The 21,199-nt window shown below is 47.8% G+C and overlaps 1 protein-coding gene across 1 annotated transcript in view; it reads right to left on the minus strand.

The window, feature by feature from the left end:
• Window positions 1-5,750: 5,750 nt before the first annotated feature.
• Window positions 5,751-21,199, minus strand: part of TSPAN7 (tetraspanin 7) — a 100,830-nt gene continuing 85,381 nt past the window's right edge. The window contains exons 4-8 of the mRNA XM_084269560.1: window positions 20,805-20,900; window positions 18,828-18,983; window positions 14,266-14,349; window positions 7,244-7,316; window positions 5,751-6,910 (exon numbers count right to left, since the gene is read on the minus strand). Of these exons, the coding sequence (XP_084125686.1) occupies window positions 7,248-7,316; window positions 14,266-14,349; window positions 18,828-18,983; window positions 20,805-20,900 (405 nt within the window). The 3' untranslated portion in view covers window positions 5,751-6,910; window positions 7,244-7,247. The remainder of the gene's footprint in view (window positions 6,911-7,243; window positions 7,317-14,265; window positions 14,350-18,827; window positions 18,984-20,804; window positions 20,901-21,199) is intronic.

Raw genomic sequence — 21,199 nt, forward strand, 5'->3', positions numbered from 1 at the left:
CCTGCTGTGGTACCAGCCAGGGTTTTCCAAGCCTCATCCCCTCACGCTGCCTCAGACTTCCACACAGCACGGGGAGGATTGTTTCCAGTACTTCACAGAATCACAGAATTGTAGGGGTTGGAAAGGACCTCGAGAGATCATTGGGTCCACCCCCCCTGCCAAAGCAGCTCCCTAGCACATATTGCACAGACAGGTGTCCAGATGGGTCTTGAATAGTGGTTTCATTGGGCTGTTGGTGCTGGAGCAGCAGCAGGAGTGCATGGGGCTTGGGCTGGTTCCCCATGGGGCTGAGCTCCCACTCGCCTGTGGGGAGGGGGCAGTCCCTGGCCCTGCAAGTACCAGGGTGGCAGGAAGGTAAATGGAGTAGCACATGGCAGTTACCCATGGGCTCGATGGACCAGTTCTTGTATGTGGGACAAATACATCTGACATTTGGGTCACAGTGAGCTTCAGGGTGAAGGAAATTCTGGGCCATTTTTTTGTTTACTTTTAATTACTAATAACTGCAGGCCTGACGATACCAAATAATAAATGTAAGCACTGTTCTTTTGAGCCAGCAATAACTGACAAACATGGTATTAAAGGTAAATGCCATAGGGCCACAGTAAGCCCATGGGATCAGGGTAGGAAATGACGGGCGTCAAATCGCTCCTGCAAGGCCTCAGGTAGTGCCATGGATTGACACTGGCCAGGAGTTGAGGCATGTGAACCGTGGCAGTTTCTGGCATGCTTGTAGGCACCCACAAAAGGCTGCTGTCGCCCTTGGGGGTGTCCTGGCAGGCAACAGTCCCATCTGGACCGGACTCCAAACCTTTCCCCAAAGCTTCCGCGCTGAGGCTGGCCAGCTTGCAGCTGGAGATTGCTGCATCACTGTGTGGGGGACACTGTCAGGTTGAAATACATTCCATTTCAAACACTTTGGACTTCAAAAATTGAGTGTTAAAAATTTTTTGCTCTTTTTTCCCCCACATATCCAGTTCTTCTCTCATGTCATGATTTCTGATTCTCTACTCAAGAAGGCAAAGTGCACAATCCCTGGCTTCCATGCACGTCAGAAAGTTGTCCACGTTTCCCCTCTGGAAATATTGTGATTTTAAAAAAATAATGTGTGTGGGGGTGGGTGTTCTTGGATGAATACTCTCCATTTTAAGAACAGCTAGGGCTTTTAAAGATGTATTTTCACTCCTGAGTGCCCTGAGAGGTTTTGAAAGAAGCGCATTCCCAAAAGGTGGGTCTCTCAGCACTCTTTGAAAGCTACAGCATTTTGGAAATACCTCTGGGGAGCTGCCCAAAGTCTCATGCTTCTGAAAGCCTTGGCCAATGTGCTGGGTTACATGAATATAGTGAATAAAAAAATAGCATTCTGGTGATTTGGTAGTTGCACTGGGAGAGCACGTCGCATCGGGAGTTACGCTGTTGTGTAGTGCGCCAGCGCAGGGCCATGAAGATGATTAAGGGCCTGGAGCATCTCCCCTACAAGGAAAGGCTGAGTGAGCTGGGGCTGCTCAGCCTTGAGAAAAGAAGACTGAGAGGGGATCTCATTGGTGTTTATAAATATCTCAAGTGTGGGGCACAGGGGGAAATGGCCAGGCTCCTCTCAGTGGTCTGTGGGAACAGGACAAGGGGCAATGGCCTCAAGTTGGAGCACAGGGAGTTGCGCACCAATATGGGGCAGAACTTTTTCACAGTGAGGGTGACAGAGCCCTGGGACAGGCTGCCCAGGGGGGTGTGGAGTCTCCTTCTCTGGAGATATTCAAGACCCATCTGGATGCCTCCCTGTGTGACCTGTCCTAGGGAGCTGCTTTGGCAGGGGGGTTGGACCCTATGGTCTCTGGAGCTCCCTTCCAACCCCTGCGATTCTGTGAAATGTGGGTGTGTGCGTATGCACACCCCAGTTAGTGACCACATGGGAGGGCTGCAATCTAAAATAAGTACTCGGTGTCACCTATATATAGCTTCAGTGGGGACCAGAAATAGCCGTGCTACCGTGAGAACAGAGCAGAACAGGCTCCGGAGCTCGGCGAGCTGCTGGCTCAGCACCGCGCACTTATAATGAGCTCTCACATACCAAATATCACGTTGGGCAAAACCGTAGCCCCCGTTGAATAAAATGCTTCCCAGTTGCAACAGGAGCAGGTGCAATGACAAGCAAAAGGCAAAAGCAACAGCTTTTTTTCTTCAAAATTAGGCCAAGCTGGTGAAAGCAGCCTGCAGAAGGCTGACCAGATTTCACACATTTGGGAGTGGTGGGGGGGGATGAAGAAAGTAAAACACTCTTCCTTACAGAAAAAAGCAGAAGCCTCATTTGTGTGGCGAATCGGGAAGATTTCTATTTTTATTGCACAGGTTGGTACTGAAGCAGCCCTGACTCAGCCTGGGTAGAAGTCTGCCATCCTGATCACTCCTGTCCCTCCCTGTCCCTCCCGTGGGATGGGCACAATCTTCACTGAACGGAGCATGGCCTTGGCTGGCAGCAAGCATAATTCTCTAACCTTAAAATGATCTTCAATGGTAATGTGCCATTAAAGTCAAGGGGAAGAGTCACAGATGATAAAATCATTTTAGCCCCTGCATTGCGTCCTCTGAGGAGTAATAGGCTGGAATCTGGTAAGACAGCCTCCTCCGCAGCAATGCCTGCCCACCAGTGGAGCGGCCAACAAGGCCTGCAGCATGGCTGCCTGCTCCCAGAGCTGCACTTCGGTGCTAGTGTGAAACATCACCTTCACAGCAGCATCTCAGCAGACCTCAGGGCTGTCTTTAGCAGCAGCAGCCAGCCCTGGGAGATATGCAAAGGCCACTGGTCCACATCGCAGCCAAACCAAACTGGCAGCTTTCACTAGGGCTGAAATGAGATGGTCTCAACATCCCTCCTTCCTCCTCCCCTAGTCCCACTCCATCTTCCATTGACCCTGTTCCCCAGCCATGCCTTGTTCCTCCCACCCCTCTGGAAACTCATCTAGTCATCCCATCACCTTGTTGGACTCCCAGACCTGCCCACCCTTCTCTTGCCCAGCTCTAGTGCAGTGTTTGCAGCAGAAGACTTTTGCTGCTGCAGCCAGAGCCTGGGCGCAGCAGGATTCAGATCAGAGAGCAGATGTCAGCCCCTGAGGCAAAGCCCCTGTACCCCGCAAACACTGTGGGAAAAGTCCTGCACATCTGTGCCCAGCTGACATGTAACCCATACTCAGCAGCTCGGGCTTTGTTTCTGTTCCACCGCTGTGCCCAGGGCAAGGGATGCCACCGTGCCAGCTAGTGCAGCCCTGCCCACTGGAGCTGCTGCTGCCTGGCCCCAGCTCAAGCTGGGGGGCTGAATGTTGCTGGGGAAGCCTTTGGCAGGTCCTTCACCAGCCTGAGCCTCTCTGCAGAAGCTGTTGAGATCCCAAGCTACACACCTACCCCATACAAGCGGGGGTGCTGCTGGGCTGAGGGGAACTACTGACACACACCGAAGGGCTTTGCTGAATGGACCTCATTCACCCATCATGCTTCAAAGCAGAGCACATGCTTTACTGAATGGGGACAGGAAAGCTGGAGCAATTTGTGGGCCTGCTGACCTGTCAGCCACCACCAGCATCTTCAAAAGAAACAGCTTTTGGCACAAACAACTCTTTCTTTTGGGAAAAAGAAAAAAAGGAAAGAGGAAACAAAAAAAAAAAAAAAAAGAAGAAAGGGAAAGAAAAGGGAGAAGACGCTGGTGCTTTTCCATTCCGGAAGGTCCCTGGTGGCTCCTGAAGAAGGGGGTGTCAGCCTCTCTGGAGGGGAGGGGGAGACCTGCCCAGGGATGAATAGGGGAAGGAAACTGGGGCGGCTGGAAGGCCAGTTCTTTCTCGGGTGGAAAAACATCCCCCTGCGAACTTCCTGCGCCTGCGGGAGCTGCATCGCTGCCGCGCCGCGTCGCCCCAGCAACCGAGTGGGCACCGGAGAGTCTTAGTGTGCCCTCGGAAGGGACTGCAAACGGGGGTGCTGCACCCTGCACCGGGCACATTCGTCCCCAGCAAAGCGCACACAAACCATCCAGCCTTTCTGCAGGCGCTCTACTGGTGCTCTCAGCATCTGAAGGCAGCCCACTCCCTTGTGGTAGGTGCTTTAGTGAGAGCAGGTTTTAAACTGTGGAGCAGCTTCCTCTTCTCTTATTTACAAATCTCTGTTTCCTATTAGCTTTGGAACGGCAAGGACAGGCGAAGGGGGGAAGAAGGGGGAAGGGGAGGGCGGTGGATGACTTGCCTTTGTGAATGCATTACTTCCTCTGAGGTGAAGTCATTTGCTTGTTAGGGAAAAAAGAATATCAGTAAAATGACTTCCACAGAAGTGCCACCAAGTTCAGTACGTGCAAGTCGCTCACAGTAGTAGGGGGACATCTCAGATACAGGTGGCCTTGGGAATAGAGGTCTTCATCTGGAAGTCATTGCACCCCCAGCCATAACAGCATCCTGCCTCAACATACATTTCAGACTCCCCAGCACCTTCATGTCCCTCTTGCCCAGATAAACTAAGCCCTTTTGTCCCCATTACCTACACCTTACAACAGGGAAAACCTAAGTGATGAAGAAAATGCAAGTTGCTCATGTTCTTTGTGGAGCAAAGGAGGGCTGTGGGAGCGGGTTACGGTGCCCCCAGCCCTCAGCACAGCCAGAGCTCCCGGGCAGCGCAGGGACACAACCCGCCGAGGGCTGCGCACGGTGGGGTTGGTGCATTTTACAGCCAGGCTGAAAAATGCAGATTGTGACCCAGGCTGAGTGTGACACTCTGAGCTGTGACCAAATACAGGAGCAGGGACTGCGCAGCAAACCGCAGCCTTTCGTTCCGGCAGCGGATCAGACCTATAAAAGCCGTTACCTGTGTTTCAAGAGCAAGGCAGAGTACCGACTTCTCACCTCCCCAGCCAAGCAACCAGGGTCCCACCGCTCCCTGCTCTGGAAGTGCTCTCTGAATAAAGCCGGAGACGCCACCGGGGTCTGTAAAATGTCACCCCCACACACACAAACAGGGGTGTTTCTGCCGTGGGCCCTTCGAGCTGTGGGCAAAGGGCGCACCAACGGGCCAGCACCACCCAAAGGTTCATCCGTAGGGAGCGGACGCTGGAGGCAGCACGCAGGGCAGCCCCCCCCCCCAGGCAGAGGGTCGCAGAAACCACGCGGGTGGCTGTGACAGGTGGACAGATGGATGGAGGGTGGGCTGGGACTCCAGCAGCTGTATGGGCTGTGCCGACACAGACGCTGCACAGCCCCTTCCTCCTCAAGTCTTCTTCTCTGCCTGCTGTGAAGGGCTCGGTCCAAAACTTCCACTGGATCTGCAACCCCTCGTGTTCAAATGAGACAGAGACAAACACCTGCCTTTCCAGGGATGCAGCAAAGACGGCTATTACCCACTCCCCCCGCCCCAACCCCCAATCTCTCTTCTCCCACCTCCAACAAAACTGGAGACAAGTGCTGAATGCCCAAAGCACGCGTGGTGCTAAGGATGGGATGAGTAAGCGCTGCTTTCAGTCACAAGAAGAAAAGCTGCAAAGCAGAGGGTATGCTGGTCACATGGTCAAACCAGCTGTGGAAGGTTTTCCTAGGAATTTTGAAACAATTCCGTCTCTATTTTTCCAGGGCAACAATGTGGGGTTTTTTCTATCACAAGGAAGTTAGTTGCTTAAGTAAGCATAAAGACATGTCCCTCCAAGCTGTGCACTTGTGTTTCATGTTCACTTCCCCACCCAAGAGAGATTTGTTACGACTAAAGAACGAAAAGGAAGCGGCTAGAAATCCGTAATGGTTCCATTTATTAATACGTATATCACAAATACTCACAATATCAATGCATTCTCGTTGGCATGCTAGACAGAGGCATTATTAAAAAAGTCCTATTTTTTTTTTTTAAAAAGGTTTTAAACTTCTGCTTTCCCCCAAAAATATTTCATATGCCTGTTGTGTCTTTTTGTGATTTTTATTTTCTTTCTTTCTTGTGTGTGTGTGTGTGTCTATGTGTGTGTTTTCACTTCGATTCGATTCAACAGTGTATTTGGTGGCGGCAACCTCGATGCAAAAAAAAGGAAGAAAAAGAAAGGACAGGAAAAAGGTATGAAGGCCGCAGTACAGCACAGTTCAATTAGTTCATTAACTACCTAATGAAAATAAAGGAAGCAAAACTCCTGCCTTCACAGTAAGCAACAACACAGCTTAGTAACAGTATTACACGGGATCGGGTTCAGAGGCAAGGTGCACTAGACAAAGCCTACCGGGATACGCACTAGGCATACAACACTGAGTAAGAATTAAAGATGTAGAAGAACATCAGGAATAACGGTTCCCTTCAAGCACAACATTTTTAACATCGTTTTCAAGTATCTTTATGGTATGTTACTGATTCCTTTGTTTCTGGGGAAGGGGGGGCAGGCGCAGGGAAGGGGGAAAGGATGGAAACCTTAGTAAAGCAATAAACAAACCAAGAAATTAAGGTAAAACCAAAAGAATATATATTTCATATACCGGTTTATATGAACGTGTGCAACACTTATTAACCATGGTGAAAGGCTAATTACGCCCTCCAGTCACTACATGCACAGCCCGATCAATGCTGTTAATGAATTACCTTTGTTAACTTACGATGCAACTACTGTGTGACCAAGAACATACATACGGTGCCGTCCCAGGCCGAGCTGCGGGGACGGGGTCGGGGTCCGGAGGCCGAGGGGGACCCGGCTGCTCTTGGCGGCACCGCGGTACTTCACAGAATGGAACACTACGCAGGGGGCAGAGTTCGGGAGGAGGGGGTGCGAGTGCGCGCGCGCACGGGCTGGCTTGTGGGGGGTGTGGGTGTGCGTGCGTGCGAGAGACAGTGTGTGCTAGAACATTCGTTTCAGTCTTTCTCCAGTTGGGCAGCTCCTGGTCTTGAGACAGGCTCTGGGCTTCGCGCTCCTGAAAGACTGGGTCAGGGGAGGGGAAAGGGAGAGAAGTGGGTTGCTTCGGTTGCTAACAACATTCCCGGTGGATACTTTGCCCTCCCTTCTCAAGAGGAAAGCCGAAACGACAGAACATTCAATAGGACATTGTTGTGTTCCCCCCCCTCCCCTTTTTTTTTTCAACCAGACAGTATATTGGGATGCAAATCCCAAAAGAGAAATCCCATGGGAAGCCTTCATTCTGAGCTTACCGCTGAGCATCTAAACCTTGCCCACTATCTTCAGCAGAAGCAGCACAGCTGTGACAGTTTACCAGGGCAGATATAGCCTGCCGTGGGGAAAGCAGGAGAAGCTCACCTTGTTACACCATCTCGTACTGGTTAGCAGTGATAAACCGGGACAGACAGCACGCCAGCAGCATCCCGATCAACTGTTCCGGACAAGAGCAGAAGCAGAGCAGAAGTTAGGTTGAATCCAAGGAACACAGGGGAAAGGAGAGGCCATAGGCAGCAGAGATTTCACATTCTGGAGTTACTGTGCACAATGCATTTACACCCTGCTTTAAGGGCCACTCCAATGAGAGAAACAACATCAAAGTCTCCTGTCTGTCAGACGTTCCCCTGGATTGTTATCATACTTATTTGATTGACAGCACGCCTTTTTGCTCCTTTTCAAACCGTTGTCATTGCCTGGCCAGGGGTGGGTGGGTGGGCAAACTGGTGAGGGAAATTGGCACAGTACCCACAAGCTCCACCTAGGTCCCTCCCCACCCACCACCGCCCAGAGATGGTGGCCCCCAGAGCCCTGTTAACCTGCTGGGGAAAAGCTCCTTCATGCCCCGGGGTGGTTCTGCTTTCGTTACACATGATGCAGCACGGGAGAAATGAGAGTTATAAATCTGGAAATAAATAATAAATTAAGAAAAAAAAAAAAGAAAGAAAAAAAGAAAAGGTCTTTTGCTATTCCCTTGGCTGTCGCTCAGATTATTGGAAACAGATCCCCGGCTCCCAGCGGTCAATAAGCACTCTGTCATTTCCACTGCTTGCCTACTGCAGTTTGTTAGCGTTTCCTGCACATGCCAAGGGCGTTAATATACTATAAATAATTCAACCTCCCTTTTCTCGTTTGGTTTGGACAATTAATTAACTCAAGACCATATCCAGATTGTTGCAGCTCATCCCTGGCTACGGGGGTGAGGCGAGAGGGCCGTCTCTGCAGATGGACCAGGCTTTGCTGGACCAGACGCCAAGCGAGGGGTGCCCTGGCTGGCTCAGCACCTCTGCCCACCTCTGGCTACTGCAGGCAGAGGGCACTGGAAGGGAGTGGTGGGTCCTTAAGGAGGGGGATCAGAACCTTCTGGCAGCAGGGGGGCTCCCTCAGAGCCTGCAGAGCACATGTAGATAACGACCCAACTGTCTCCTTCCTCTAAGTCACATGTGGGTTTGTGTGTCCTTTCCCCATGCCGTCACCGCTCCCCGTTAATGTGATCATCACCAAAATAACACCTCATCTCTACCAGCCAACTGCTCGATTTGGGCTGGCACCAGCCCAGAGCAAGACCAAGGCAGGGTACCTCAAATCCAGATCAACTGTTTCCTGCCCCTAAGATGTCAATGTTTTTGTTTGGGACACATTTCCCTTGCCAGAAATTTGCTGCTACTGCTCCTGCTCCTGTTTCAGAGTCCACCAGGATTGCTCTGGGCATCTCAAACGGGCTTGGAACCACCTTCAAAAGCTGCACCAAACACTACTGTCCTCCACATGCAACTCCCGATCTTGGCACCAAACACCAAGGATGGCACTGCCTTGGCTATAACCAGACGAGGGGCACCGGTAACACCTCTTGACTAACCCCCAATAAAAACATAAGATACTAAGTTTTTGGGTCTGTTGCCAAAAGAGATGTGGGTGCTGAAAGCCCTCCTCAGCTTTTGAAAGTCTCACTTGATACCAAGGAGATATTTTAGCCGTCTGGTTGCCTTTTCTACTAAATTTCTCAAAACAGGTATTCCAGCAGGAAACATATTTGGTGGCTGGAGTGCTCTTGTGTTCACCCAGGAGCCCACGGACCAGTGACAGTGAGAAGGCTGGTATATGCTGGCTGGGCGTTGCAATTCCATGCTTACATATTCTAGTCACCCATCACATTCTGTGGGCTTACCAGAGAGCCTTTGACACTCCCATGGCTTGCTCCTGTGATGTTTGTTTAGCTCAGGTCATTTTTGGAGAATGACATATCCCGTAGCACTCCCCTGGTACATATTTGTCCATGCTTTGACAGGCAGAACACAGTAGGTACCTCTGGGTGGCCCTGTCTCACCAGCTTGCTATCCCTCAAGTTGGAGCACAGAAGTTCCGCACCAACATGCAGAAGAGCTTTTACACAGTGAGGGTGACAGAGCCCTGGGACAGGCTGCCCAGGGGGCTGTGGAGTCTCCTTCTCTGGAGATACTCAAGACCCATCTGGATGCCTCCCTGTGCAACCTGTCCTAGGGAACCTGCTTTGACCCGATGATCTCTCGAGGTCCCTTCCAACTCCTATGATTCTGTGATTCTGTGGTTTACAGGCAGGTGACAAAGTTTTGGGTTGCTCCAGTCCCACGTAAGGCGAGTGGCAGGTTACACATGAATGAATCTTTCTGACCTTTACCCTGCTCACCAACGCTTGGCTCCGACCACACGCTGCTTTATGCCTTCATGTGCTTATAGCACTCACATAGTAAACTTGTCTGTTTCCCAGCTGTTCCCAGCTATTACCAGGACACAGCAGAGCTGTAATAAATATCTCAGAAGCACTCTGAACACATATAAACCCATGTGTTCTCTGAGGTGCACAGACTTTGATGTTTAACCACAAAGCTCCTGTGCCTCCTGTAGCCAAGAAGCGGCAAGACTGTAGTAAGCTGCTGGATTTTCCCCAGGGCTCCCTTTCACTACAGTCCTCGGCGTTTACATCAGGTTAGAGGCTCCCAGTCTGCAAACCACCCCCTGCCTTGCCCTCTGCCTTTGCTGGGTCACTTGCAACCGCTGCTCTCCAGGCGGGAGGAAGCCCCTCACCCTATTGCGCAGCCTGTCCCAGCGGTTCCTTCGAGAAACCAGAGGAACTGTCCTAAGAGGATCCCCGCGGAGAAACTGGCTGCTACAAGTTGCATCCATTTCCCTTTGCTCCCACTGTCTCTCAAGTACCCCACCTCAATTTTGATCCACTTATTAATTTATTTTAATAGTCCCATTACTTTTCTCCTTCCCTCCCCATTTTTGTAAGATTATTTTGGTCCTCTGAACTATCACACAGAGAACTGAGAACCTGTCTCCATAACTCTGGTACTGCTGCAGGAACCTTTAAAATGCTGACAAATTATTTGGCTTAGAGCACTGGGAAACCCTGACAAAACCGTTTGTGTCTTCTTTATTCCCATCCTGTTGGCCAGAACTCATTCCAGAGACCTGAATGCAGTGCATATGTCATTCATCTCTCCATGGCTTCCAGCAGCCACTTCAGATCTGGCTACTGAAATCCATCCACAGCAACTTCCTAGCAATTCTATCTTCCATCACAAACACAATAAACAGCTTTTTAATATAGTTATTAATACAGTTATTTTGCAGGAGTTACCCTTGGCTGGAAGATCTCCTGTGTGACATATTTATTGCACCTTATTACACTGAAGAGAAACTGAAGTTCAGTTTGAATTTCCATTTTATTTTGGGTCTTGGTTTCTTCACCATTTCTCATTCCTTGAGAGATTTTCTGTAAGTAGAACTGTGTGGAACTAACTGGGATCAGGTAAGCTGAAACTGGAAGGTTTTTTTTTATCCACCAGGAATAAGTTGAATGATTTACTGTTCTCAATATGCAGATCTTCAAGCACCCAGGTTCCCTGTCTCTATTATAGAAGACACGGCGCAAATCGCTTCCCCGAGTGAACCTCCTGTGCCGTGGCATGCCTCTGGCATGGGTCCTATCTCCATGCTGAATCCACAGTGATCAGTATTTAGAAGGAACAAAATTAGTCTTATATTAGATTTCAAGTCACGTATCAGGTCCTGGTAGGGATCCCGCTCCCTAACCCTGGTGCAAGGGGTGACAGAGGTGTGATGCTGTGCAGGGCCAAGCCTCAGCCTCTCTGTGCTCGGATAGGAGTCGCAGCAGACAAGGTGTCCGCATTGGAGCTGTGTCTGCAGTCAGGCAGAGCCTCTCACGTTAGCGTGGGCAGCAAAGAGGGCAGGGGGATGCTGCACACTGCAGAGAGGGACTGTAGCTGCATGAGAACGTGTCTTCAAAGGATGGGAACCGTGTGAGCTCAGGAAATGGTTTTGGGCATCTGGCTTCCAGCCCTCCAGTACAAAAGGAGTAATTTGGCTTTAACACTGCACTGAGACTCCCCAACTCAGGGACCTTACTGCAACCAGAATGTACAAACTCTCCCCAAAACCCTGCCTCTTGTGCCCCTTAAAGGTAACACCTGCACTTTAGCTTTTATCTAGGCAAAACTTCATCATCTCTGCTGGGCATAACACAGCGATGAGTTTGCTGCTCCAAAGAGCACCTGCTAAACTGAAATTACTCCAGCTGGAAGTCAGTGTTTGGCATCTGACTCCAAAACCAATCAGATTGTGTTTTATTGTTGTTATTTCAAACCTGAGGAGAGGTGCAGACAGTGACAGGCACACCGCAGTTCTTTTTGAACCCTGACTCTGGCTGGGAGGTCTGTGCCGGGTCTGTTAGGATGTGCAATGCCATTACATCAACTTTCCCTATTTCTGGGAATCAGCATGTTCCCCGTGCTAGTCAACACCTAACAAATCATGGGAAGGAAAGGCCCTTGAGCACGCTTTACTGTAGAAGAGCAACATGATCTAATTTGTCTTTTATTTAGATTAAACCTATTCTCAGTAGGAACAGTGAAACCTCGCCTACAGCTGGAGCACTGCCTGGCATTACTGCCAGCAACTGTTAACCCCAAATCAATTTGTAAACACTGGCTTTAATTTGGTCCAGCAAAACAGATTAGGCAGTAAATGATAACTGGCTGCCTTATATTCTTCACACCCCAGGTGAGATGCATTTTTCTCCCCAGCATCCCCTCTCTTCTCCCAAGCAGCTGAGAATCTCCTCGGAGTGCCAGAGCCCTGCGCTTCCTCAGGGGAGGACAGTGGTTTGCAGTGGTGTACACCCTGCCATCAGGCAGCGTGGGCTGCCAATGCCACATCAGAAACACACTTTGGTTTTCATTTGGGTGCTTCCCCCACCCCGTGCTGCCTGCAGCCTGTCACACTGATTTCACCTTGCACCAAAGGGCTCTGGTGCAGGGACCACGCTGCCGGCACTGCCCGCCCGCCTTCCTGTGCCGAGCTCCCAAACAACTGATGACCTGCAGTAAACACCCTGGCACATGCCAAACTCCTAACATAACTCCAGCTGTGCTCTTCCTACAGTCTCCCTCCCAGCTGCAAACAACTTTTGGGCAAGATAAGATGGCACTTTGCCTGTCATGCATACAATAGGCTAAAGCCCTTCAGGTAGCACTGGTCCCGACTGAGGCATTTGCCCCTGCAGCATATGAATCACAGAATTCTACTCATCCCATTTTTCTTTTGGATAGTTTTACATGAAGCATTTCAAAAGATGCTTTGTAGCCTTCTGGCTGTCCAGAAACCAAACTGAAACTAGAGTTCACAGTCCTGCAGCAGTAATCAAGTCATAATCACTGTTGGTAAAGGGTACCATGACAGCCGTGACCATTCAATAACAGAGAGAACAGCCTATTAGAAAAAACCCCATCCAGACCCAAACCTCCCCCTGCTACGGGCACCAACGGCTCCAGCTTGGTGGTTTCACCACTTCTGGATCCTGAGGACCTGACACTCCCCCCACGTGCTCTGGGTGGCTGCCAGTGCGATGAACCAATGTTTACACCCGTATGAAACCGGCTGACAGACCAAAACCATGAGCTTCTCCCATCTAACACCGAGGCCAGAAGGGTTTCCAGACACGTCCAAGGCAGGACAGTCACCTGGTCTGAGACCAAGGAGTTTTTAGGGCTCCCTCGGGCCACGCACATGTTGACTGAGAGGATACGGTGGCTGTTTTCCACATGGCCTGGGGGCAGCTGCTCTGAAGAACCCAGAGGCCATTGTAACTGCTGAGCAAATCAAACCTCAGAGAGAGAACTAATCAAACCACGGTGAAGCCGAGCACGGGGTGACCACACAATGCAGCAGGGGCAGGAGGGTGGACACAGCCCTCCCATTAATTTACTTGCCTGTCAGTGGCAAATCTCTTGTTTCCAGTGCAGCTTGCTAACTGAATTTCTGAGTTTTAAGAAGCAGCCAAATAATTTTTTCCTACCACCTGGTTTTTCGAACCACTGGATAAACAAGTTGTTCACCAGACAGAGTCATATTTTCAGTGACGCCTCAGAACCCAGATTTTTAATATTGTGTGAACGAAGCAAACAAAAGTTGCACAATCAATTCAGAATAAAACATCTGCAGTTGCACTATGTGCTCTCCACAGTGAGAGGGCAGATTGCCTCTCAGGTAGAAATGATTCAGGCATCACACACGTCGCTGTGCATTTATACTGAACCATTCTGCAAGCACGTCTGCATTGCCCGTGTTTCCCTTTCTCTCGTTTTTCTGTGTTTCCAGGAGGGGCCTTGCCATCACACAGAAGTGAGTATAAAGAAGCACCTTGTTGAAAGGTGCAAGTGGGTGTTTTCCTGCCCTTTCTTGATCAGAAGATTCTGGCCAGGCCTTTAGCTTTCCCAATGCCTGTCTAGGTAAAGGCAGTTTGAGTATCAGGGAGCAGCTCTCCTCTTGTCCCTCTCACACCAAACTCCTTTTGGTTCAGGCAAAGAGTTGGTTTAATAATCTGATTTTGGCAGATCTCTGCTCAGTGTTCAGTGCTAAAAGGAAATAAAATAAGTAAGATTGGTCTCCAAAACCAGTTCCCCCCTCCAGGTCCAGGGCAGGGAGGCCTGGGGGTATACTCTTATTTGAATTCTAGACTCCTTTAAGAAAAAACAGGAGTGCTTGGAAGATAGAAGCCTAGCTAGACAATGGATAAGCTATTTGTCTTCTTAGCTGTTTATGCTCCATTTAAGCCAATGTTTTATTGGGTTAACCTCTATTTGACCCAGTGGAGGGACAAGTTGTTTTCCTTGAGCTAGTCATTAGCTCAACCGTAACTGATATTCCCAAGGAGAAACTTCATTTAAGTTGAAAAAAAGAAAATCAATGAACAGATGACCTCAGGACTAATGAGCATGCTGAGTTCAGTCCCTTTCCATAATCTTTCCTTCCCCTGAAGTCCAGGTAAAGAAAAAAAGAGAGGGAAAAACAAGGGGGGGAAAGGGAAATGTTTATGCACTTACCTGTGAGAACGCAATCCCAAAAGCCACTCCAGCTATGATTCCCATATTTGTCTCCATAAAACTGGTCACCAAGTCATAACAGCCCTGGAAAACAAACATAATCATTCCTTGTATTGACCTTCCCTGCCATGAATGCATACATACAAATTTCTCATTTCGAATGGACTTGGGCTAGACAATATTTCTGCTGTAATTTCCTGCAATGTCACCTTTTAATTTAATAGCAATTCTGAGTGAATGATGCACAGTGGTGGCAAAACCAGTTCTTTTTTAGATCTATTTCAGTACTTCTAAAAGCTAAGTGCAATGTTGAACTAGGTTCTATAGGTCTCTTAAAGAAAGTCAGTTCACATTATTTTAAAAACCTTTAATATAGCTTGGATCCAAAACTAAACCTGTAACAAGGCAAGGGAATGTTACAGTGAAATACAGGTGTCAAAAATTAATACATGATGTTGATCTCCTAATACTCCAGGTATTTCATACGAGCCTGCTTCAGGCTTCCAGCGAGACCTTATGCTTGCCTCTGACCGTCGAAAGACACCGAGTGAGGTACCGAGTAGTGTGTAACTTTAAACCATGTACAAAGTTATCAAAGGTTGTGTATGAAGTTTCTTGGTTAGTTGGTTTCTGGACATAAAATGCCATGTCCCACTCCCTAGACCAGATTTCCTTTCTCTAGCTCTGACTCCATCAGCTGACTTGCTTCCATTCCCAGCCCGCACCGGGGCCAGGAGATTCATACACATTCCTGCCCTTCTCTTCAATAGGTTGCTTTGAGATGTACCCCTCAATATGATAATTTTCACCAAGTTTGCCCCCTCTCTACCCTACCCCTCAAGTAAGTGTTTGGAAGTAGCTTTCCTAGCTTGTGGTGTCTAAATAAATCTATACAAGGGATACGAAACTTAAAACCAAAAAGGATAAAGTCTATTTTTTCTTTCATTACTGACCCATCTGCCCACACAACCCAAAGACACTTCTTGTCCCATTCAGCCATGCTTCTTCCCTCAAATGACCAACACCGCTCTGAGTGTTGGTCAGTCACAAGGCATTTTATTTAATGTTGTAACTGTATCCACTTGACCAGAGGTTGGAAAAAACCAGAAATAATAATGAATTCCCTTTCCCAGTTTGGACTCCTGACCCATCAGAGAGAACTGTCCCTACATTCCCCCTCCATCCACTTCAGAAAACACTTAAGGAACTCTTTACGTGACTTTGGAGCACTAGATGACTTTTAAAAAAGAACAGCAAGAAGGAAAGGATGATGTCCTTTGTTAGAGACAGGCCATTCGTGAAACACATTGTATCATTTCTTTAACCTCTTTTATAACAGAAGGCATTTTATTTAATCCTAAGAGTAATGAAGTGGTAAGCCATATAGTAACTGAGGACCAGCACAGCTGTAATTCAGTTCTGAAATGCTTAAATGTACGTGTTAATCAGTAATTACGTCTTACAACAGCATGCAGGATGTCAGATTCAAGCTTGCTTATTTAACACATCAAGCAACTACAGTTGTGTGTATCTCACACGTTATGAAATGAGATTAGATTTCTGAAGTGGTGTTTTTATTCTGTCTGACGTGGCTTAACATTCTCCCAGCTCTTCTGGTATCTGTTCTGTTCAACAGCCTTCGAGAGATGCAACATCAACACCGGCGGTAATTTGAGGGAGACAGAAGATCTCATTAAAAAAGAGCATGAAAGGGAGAGAGTTTTGATCACTCTCCTCATTAAAAGACTGTGTTTTCCCAAATCACAACACTCTGTTTCCCACAGAGCATTGCACGAATATGGCTTAACAGCTCAGTCCTTACTGTGCAAGCAGCACCCCAGAGTTGCGTACAGAAGACAGAAGTACGCGAGGCACCACGTGCGCGCAGCTGGGCGCTGATTCAGAGGACAGAAGGGACAATTTAGCAAGTACCCCATCGTTCTGCTGTCCACACATCTGCTCCTTTGGTAAGATTTTAGAGAGAAACAGTTCTTGAGATTCGTTGGTAATGAGCTCTGAAGATTAAAAGCAGTATATGAACGTTAATTAGCTAATCCTAATGACAGCTCTTAAAGTTAGGTATTAGTCCCATCTGAGATGAAAGCAACAGAGAGGCTAAATGATTTACCCAAGGTCACTAAGCAAGTTAGTGGCAGAGTTGGCAAAGAAAATCCAGGAATGCTGTCATTTAGTCCTGTAATTACATCTTTAGCTTAATCCTTTTTTGGATAATTCATAATTAGCCCTCACAAACTGCTAGCAATTTGATTAGCTCATCGAGAACTTGTCTTACTGATAGTTTTGCAAGATCCACCAAGCAGATGTATTCCAAATATACTTATCTACAGGAAAGATAACAAGGGTCGTCCACAACACCAACAATATGTATTTTCCTTTTTCTCCCCCATGCAGAGAGCAAAGTGCCTATTTCCTTTGAGTCAGAGGCAAAGATGTTTGCTTCCTATCTGAAGTGAAAGCACAGGGACACACAACGATTCCTCCTGCTTGCTTTTTGTTCTCATGTCCCTTGCAGAAACATCCTGCCTTGGTCAAACGTTTGGGAGAACTCTGAGACCTCACAACTGTTAAACAGAAATCTCTACAACCTTTGATTATGAATGGCTATCTCAGAAAACGGGACACAATTTTTCAGATGTCACAGGCCATCCAAACTTTCTCTAGGTAATTAAATCAAGTAATGAAGTCAACTGGTTCCCGAGGAATCTGCATTCCTCTTCTGTCAGGCAAGTCGTGCATCTGCAGGAGATATTTCAGAGCAAGTGTGGCTGGAAGTGAGTTACTAGTCCTGGACTAGCTCAAGCTCATTCATCCCTCAGCTGCTTTCTACAATTTTGCAGGCATCCTTTGCCAAGAGGAACTAGCAAGTGGACAGGAAATTTCTCTGTGAAGGCAGAGTATGCAGAGCAAGCCCAGCACTTTGGGGAAACCAGATTGGTGGCAGGTATGCAAATGGCAACCACTCAGTTATGTAGCCAGGAAATGTTTAGAGTGCATGACCACCCCAAACTGGAAAGGTGGAACCCAATGGTAAGAGTACCAGTTACACCAGAAAGCTCTTCTGCTGGGAAGGTGGAAAGAAGCAGGGGCTCAAGATGGATTTCCCAGGAGGCACTCTGCCTACAGGGGTTGTGGGCTGCCCTGCACATTGCCTAGATCCACCCTGTCCTGCCCCTCACCTTCTTTCACTTCTACAAAACCAGAAAGGTGCTACAAGTTCATGAGGTGCAACCCAATGGAGCGGCTCACCCGTCGCACTCCTGCAGCCCAGCACGGTCACCTCGCTGGTGGCAACTCTGAGCTTTGTCACAGGTGGGTGTCAGTAACAGGTCTCCACACAGGTCTGCAACAAGTGGCTCTCATTACACCATTACAGAAAGCAAAGGCTTAGTGGAAAATAATATTCTAGTATCTTGTTCTTTAACACATGCTAGAAAATATTGTCCACTTGACTGTTTTCCAAATAAAGGAGTTTCAGGCTGTGCTCAGCCACCACTCCGGCCTCCTGATTCACAGGTGACTGAGGTGAGAAAGGCAAAACCAGAAGACAGAAAACCATTTCCATATTTCCTCTGTTATCTACTCAGGACTTGTACTTGCTTATTTTGAATTCAACTCTGAAAACAAAACCAGAAAACAACCCTTAAGTCTGTCTAAGCTCTTCTGCAACTTAAGATTGGGCCACAGTATTCCTTTTATCAACAAACTGCCTGTTACCTCTCTTGCAAATCTCAAGTGAGAAAGAACAAACTGATGATGTGCTGGCACTTCAAGCAATACCTTGAGTTGTATTTCTGCAGTGCAGTGTCTGCTACACACGCTGCATTATTTTCTCTTTATCCCTCCCTTTATTTGTGTTTTCTGTATATTTCTCCAGTTATTCCTTTTCTTCCTGTTTTCCCAAACTACTTTCCCAATCCTATTCTGTTTTCCCAATCTGCTCCTTCAGGTGACCCCAGGGGAAGGGTCACTTTGGCTGTTCCTTGCAGCAGCCATGTTCAAAGATCTTAAGAGTCACCGTAAATATACCAGCAAAGCACAACTCTTGTTGTCCATCACCCATGTTTTCTCTCTTTGGGATGACAGTTAGACTCTGTCACTGAAACCACTCTCTGAACAAGCAGGACTATGCTGCCCTCCACCTAGCTTCAGCTTTGTCCTCAACAGACACCCACTGCATCCAGCAGGACCGAGTGGAGAAGCCAAGAAGCACTGACTGACCAAATCCTCAAGGGGAGCTGAGTGCAGGTGCCACTCATGCCACCGCTGCCTCTGGGTGTAGTCATACCTCAACTTCTGATGTGAAGAACGGGACAAATTCCCTCCTGGTCAGAAATGTCGCTGTCCCTGCTCATTTGAGAAAGGCCAGCTAAAAGAATTTGAAAGCAAGCAGGGGGCAGAGCACATCCTTACCCTCCCTCCAGCCCAATACGAGCGTTATCAACCAACCACTTCAAACAAAACACCGCTGGGAGCAGCCACACGCTCCACCGACGCGGTGGATGGTTTCATAACAACCGCCTCTGGCGCAACGTTACTGGTACCTTCTGGTTTACTTTAGTGGCAGCCACGGTCATGTTGCGCAAGTCCTGAGTATTGCAGTCACTGGAGTTCATGCAACAGCTTGTAGGGATGCCGTGCTTGAAGAAGTAAGGGCTGGTGCTCCAGTTGGTGTAGCTCTGAATGCCGCAGCAGCTCAGCTATGAGGAACAAAAGGCAGATTTAGACCAAACCGACCGGAATTAAAACTTTTCCAGCACCGTCGCTGCCCACTTGATAAACTCATGATCAAAATGGAAGGTTTTGAAAAGCAGATACTGCCCCTCACCCCCTTTATCTCAAAAGTATCAGGAATGTCATTGACAGAAGATGGGAGCAGACAATCTACGAAGAAAAAGTTATTCCATGGGCAAAGTCATTACAGGCAACTTCTGACAAAGGCCCAGCCATACAGCCATCTTTTTTAGTTGAAGGTCTGTCTTGGTTTGGTTTTGGGTGGGGTTTTTTTTATAATTTATTTGTTTCCTTATTTATTTATTCAATTAAAGATGATCCTGGAAACTCAAGACAGAGACTCGGTCCAAAAAAAAAAGGGTCTTAAAACCCCCAAAGCATCACACAGAATTACATGTTGCACATACAAGATCAAGCTAGTACAAATTGCTAAGTTTAAGTAAGCCTCTCTAACTCACCAAAAGAATTTCTAGGAAAATTCAGTGAGCCATGAATAGAAGGAGACCATATGTTCATAGAGTGTGTCTTCGAAATCAGCTGAAAAACCCTACGTTTGGCAGGATGTTCTGCTCTAGGTGCTAAGCTAGATGACAGTCACTCAAAGATACATGGTATGTGCTGAATCCTCTGCAAGAAAATGGCTTATAAATGCAGCTCCTGTGAAAACAGAGCTACAAATGAAACCAGCACTTTGCTACGACAGAAACACCAGGCAGTTACTCAAAACTCTTCAGTTCAACCAGCTCCAAGGAATCAGGAATTCAAGCAAAGGGTTGACATGAGGCAAACGGGTAATTTGACAGCAGAATATACCAGAGTAGGTCAAACCAGTAATCTGCTAACTGGGAGAAGTCAGGTTAGAAGCCCAGTTCCAAACATGCTCAGGGGCCCTACATAGGAGTTGTCATTTCAAAGGAGATCTAGAAGCCGCTGATTCAATTAAACTAAACTTTCATCCATTCAGCAAGTTACAAACACGTGAAAAGCGAACTGGCTCACAGAATGCATTGTTGTGAGCTGTGAGGATATCGTCTTGCTGTGGCGTAGCTTCTGTGGGGATGTAAATGTGCGTGGTACCACTCTGTGTTGTTGCTGTGGGTGGACTTGGCCCCTCGTGGTTGGCTCCTGTGACTATTTTGGCCATGCTGTGGCATTTGCTTGTGCCCTGTTCCCTGCCAATGGCAAGGCCACCTCCCACTGCCCTCCCACTGCGCCTTGCGGCTCAGAATGGCTCTTCCACTGAGCACCTAATCCACCCCTCCAGCATGGCCAGGGAACAGCTTTCTTTGCCCACCTCAGCAGCACATTTTTCCACCTCCTTTTCCTGTGGAAAAAATACACTCTGTTTCTCACTTTAACTCAGTAGTCTCCTCTGAAGAAGTGAACTGCTGCGGTTTACCAGCAATACAGGATGCTAGATTATAAAATCCTGTCTCGTCCAGCTCAAATTTACAACATTTCATAGTCTTATTGACAGATTCCTTTAGGAACTGGGTGTCCTTAAGGCATAAAACTGTCTCCTAAACCGAATTCAAGATCTGAGACCAACAATAGGCACATGGAACAGGCCCCATCTCCATTACAAAGCTTGTTCATTAAAATTTAGGCATCTTGGACAAGCATATCAGTTGAAATACTTTTTCTTTAGATCAGTTTTGCCAGCCTCTCATTTTGCTTGCAACATGCAGCTCGCAGACGGAGCCATCCAGTCTTCATGCTCTGTGATGGAATCTGAATGCATTCTTTGTCTCTGTTTATTACTTTTTGATATCCAGTTTCACACTTACACTTTCCTGTACGTTGTCCACCGCATGGCTTCGCTCATCGTTCTTGTTGTAATTCTGGATTGCTTCAGTGTATGTCCTAAGGAAAGTATCCTTGATCTGTGAGGATGAGGGGAAAACCAGCCCATGTGAGTAACACAAAGCGTAGCATCTGCAACAGTTTTCACAGGGAGCAAATGCATTTTCAAACCTAAGAAGGCACCCAAAGTAGGCCTCCCCACTCATTTTTAAGTGTGTCTCCAGAGCTGGCAGACCTCTCTCTTAACTGTCAGGAGTCACTCATGCCATTTTTCAATGGAAAGAAAAGAAGCCCAGCAAACTGCTACATTAAAAAAAAAAAAAAAAAAAAAAAGACTTGACTCTTGACTTTCTTGACTTAACCTATAAGATATATATGT

This window comes from Gallinula chloropus (genome assembly GCF_964237585.1).
Source record: "Gallinula chloropus genome assembly, chromosome: 1".
In the NCBI taxonomy this organism is placed as follows: Eukaryota; Metazoa; Chordata; class Aves; order Gruiformes; family Rallidae; genus Gallinula; species Gallinula chloropus.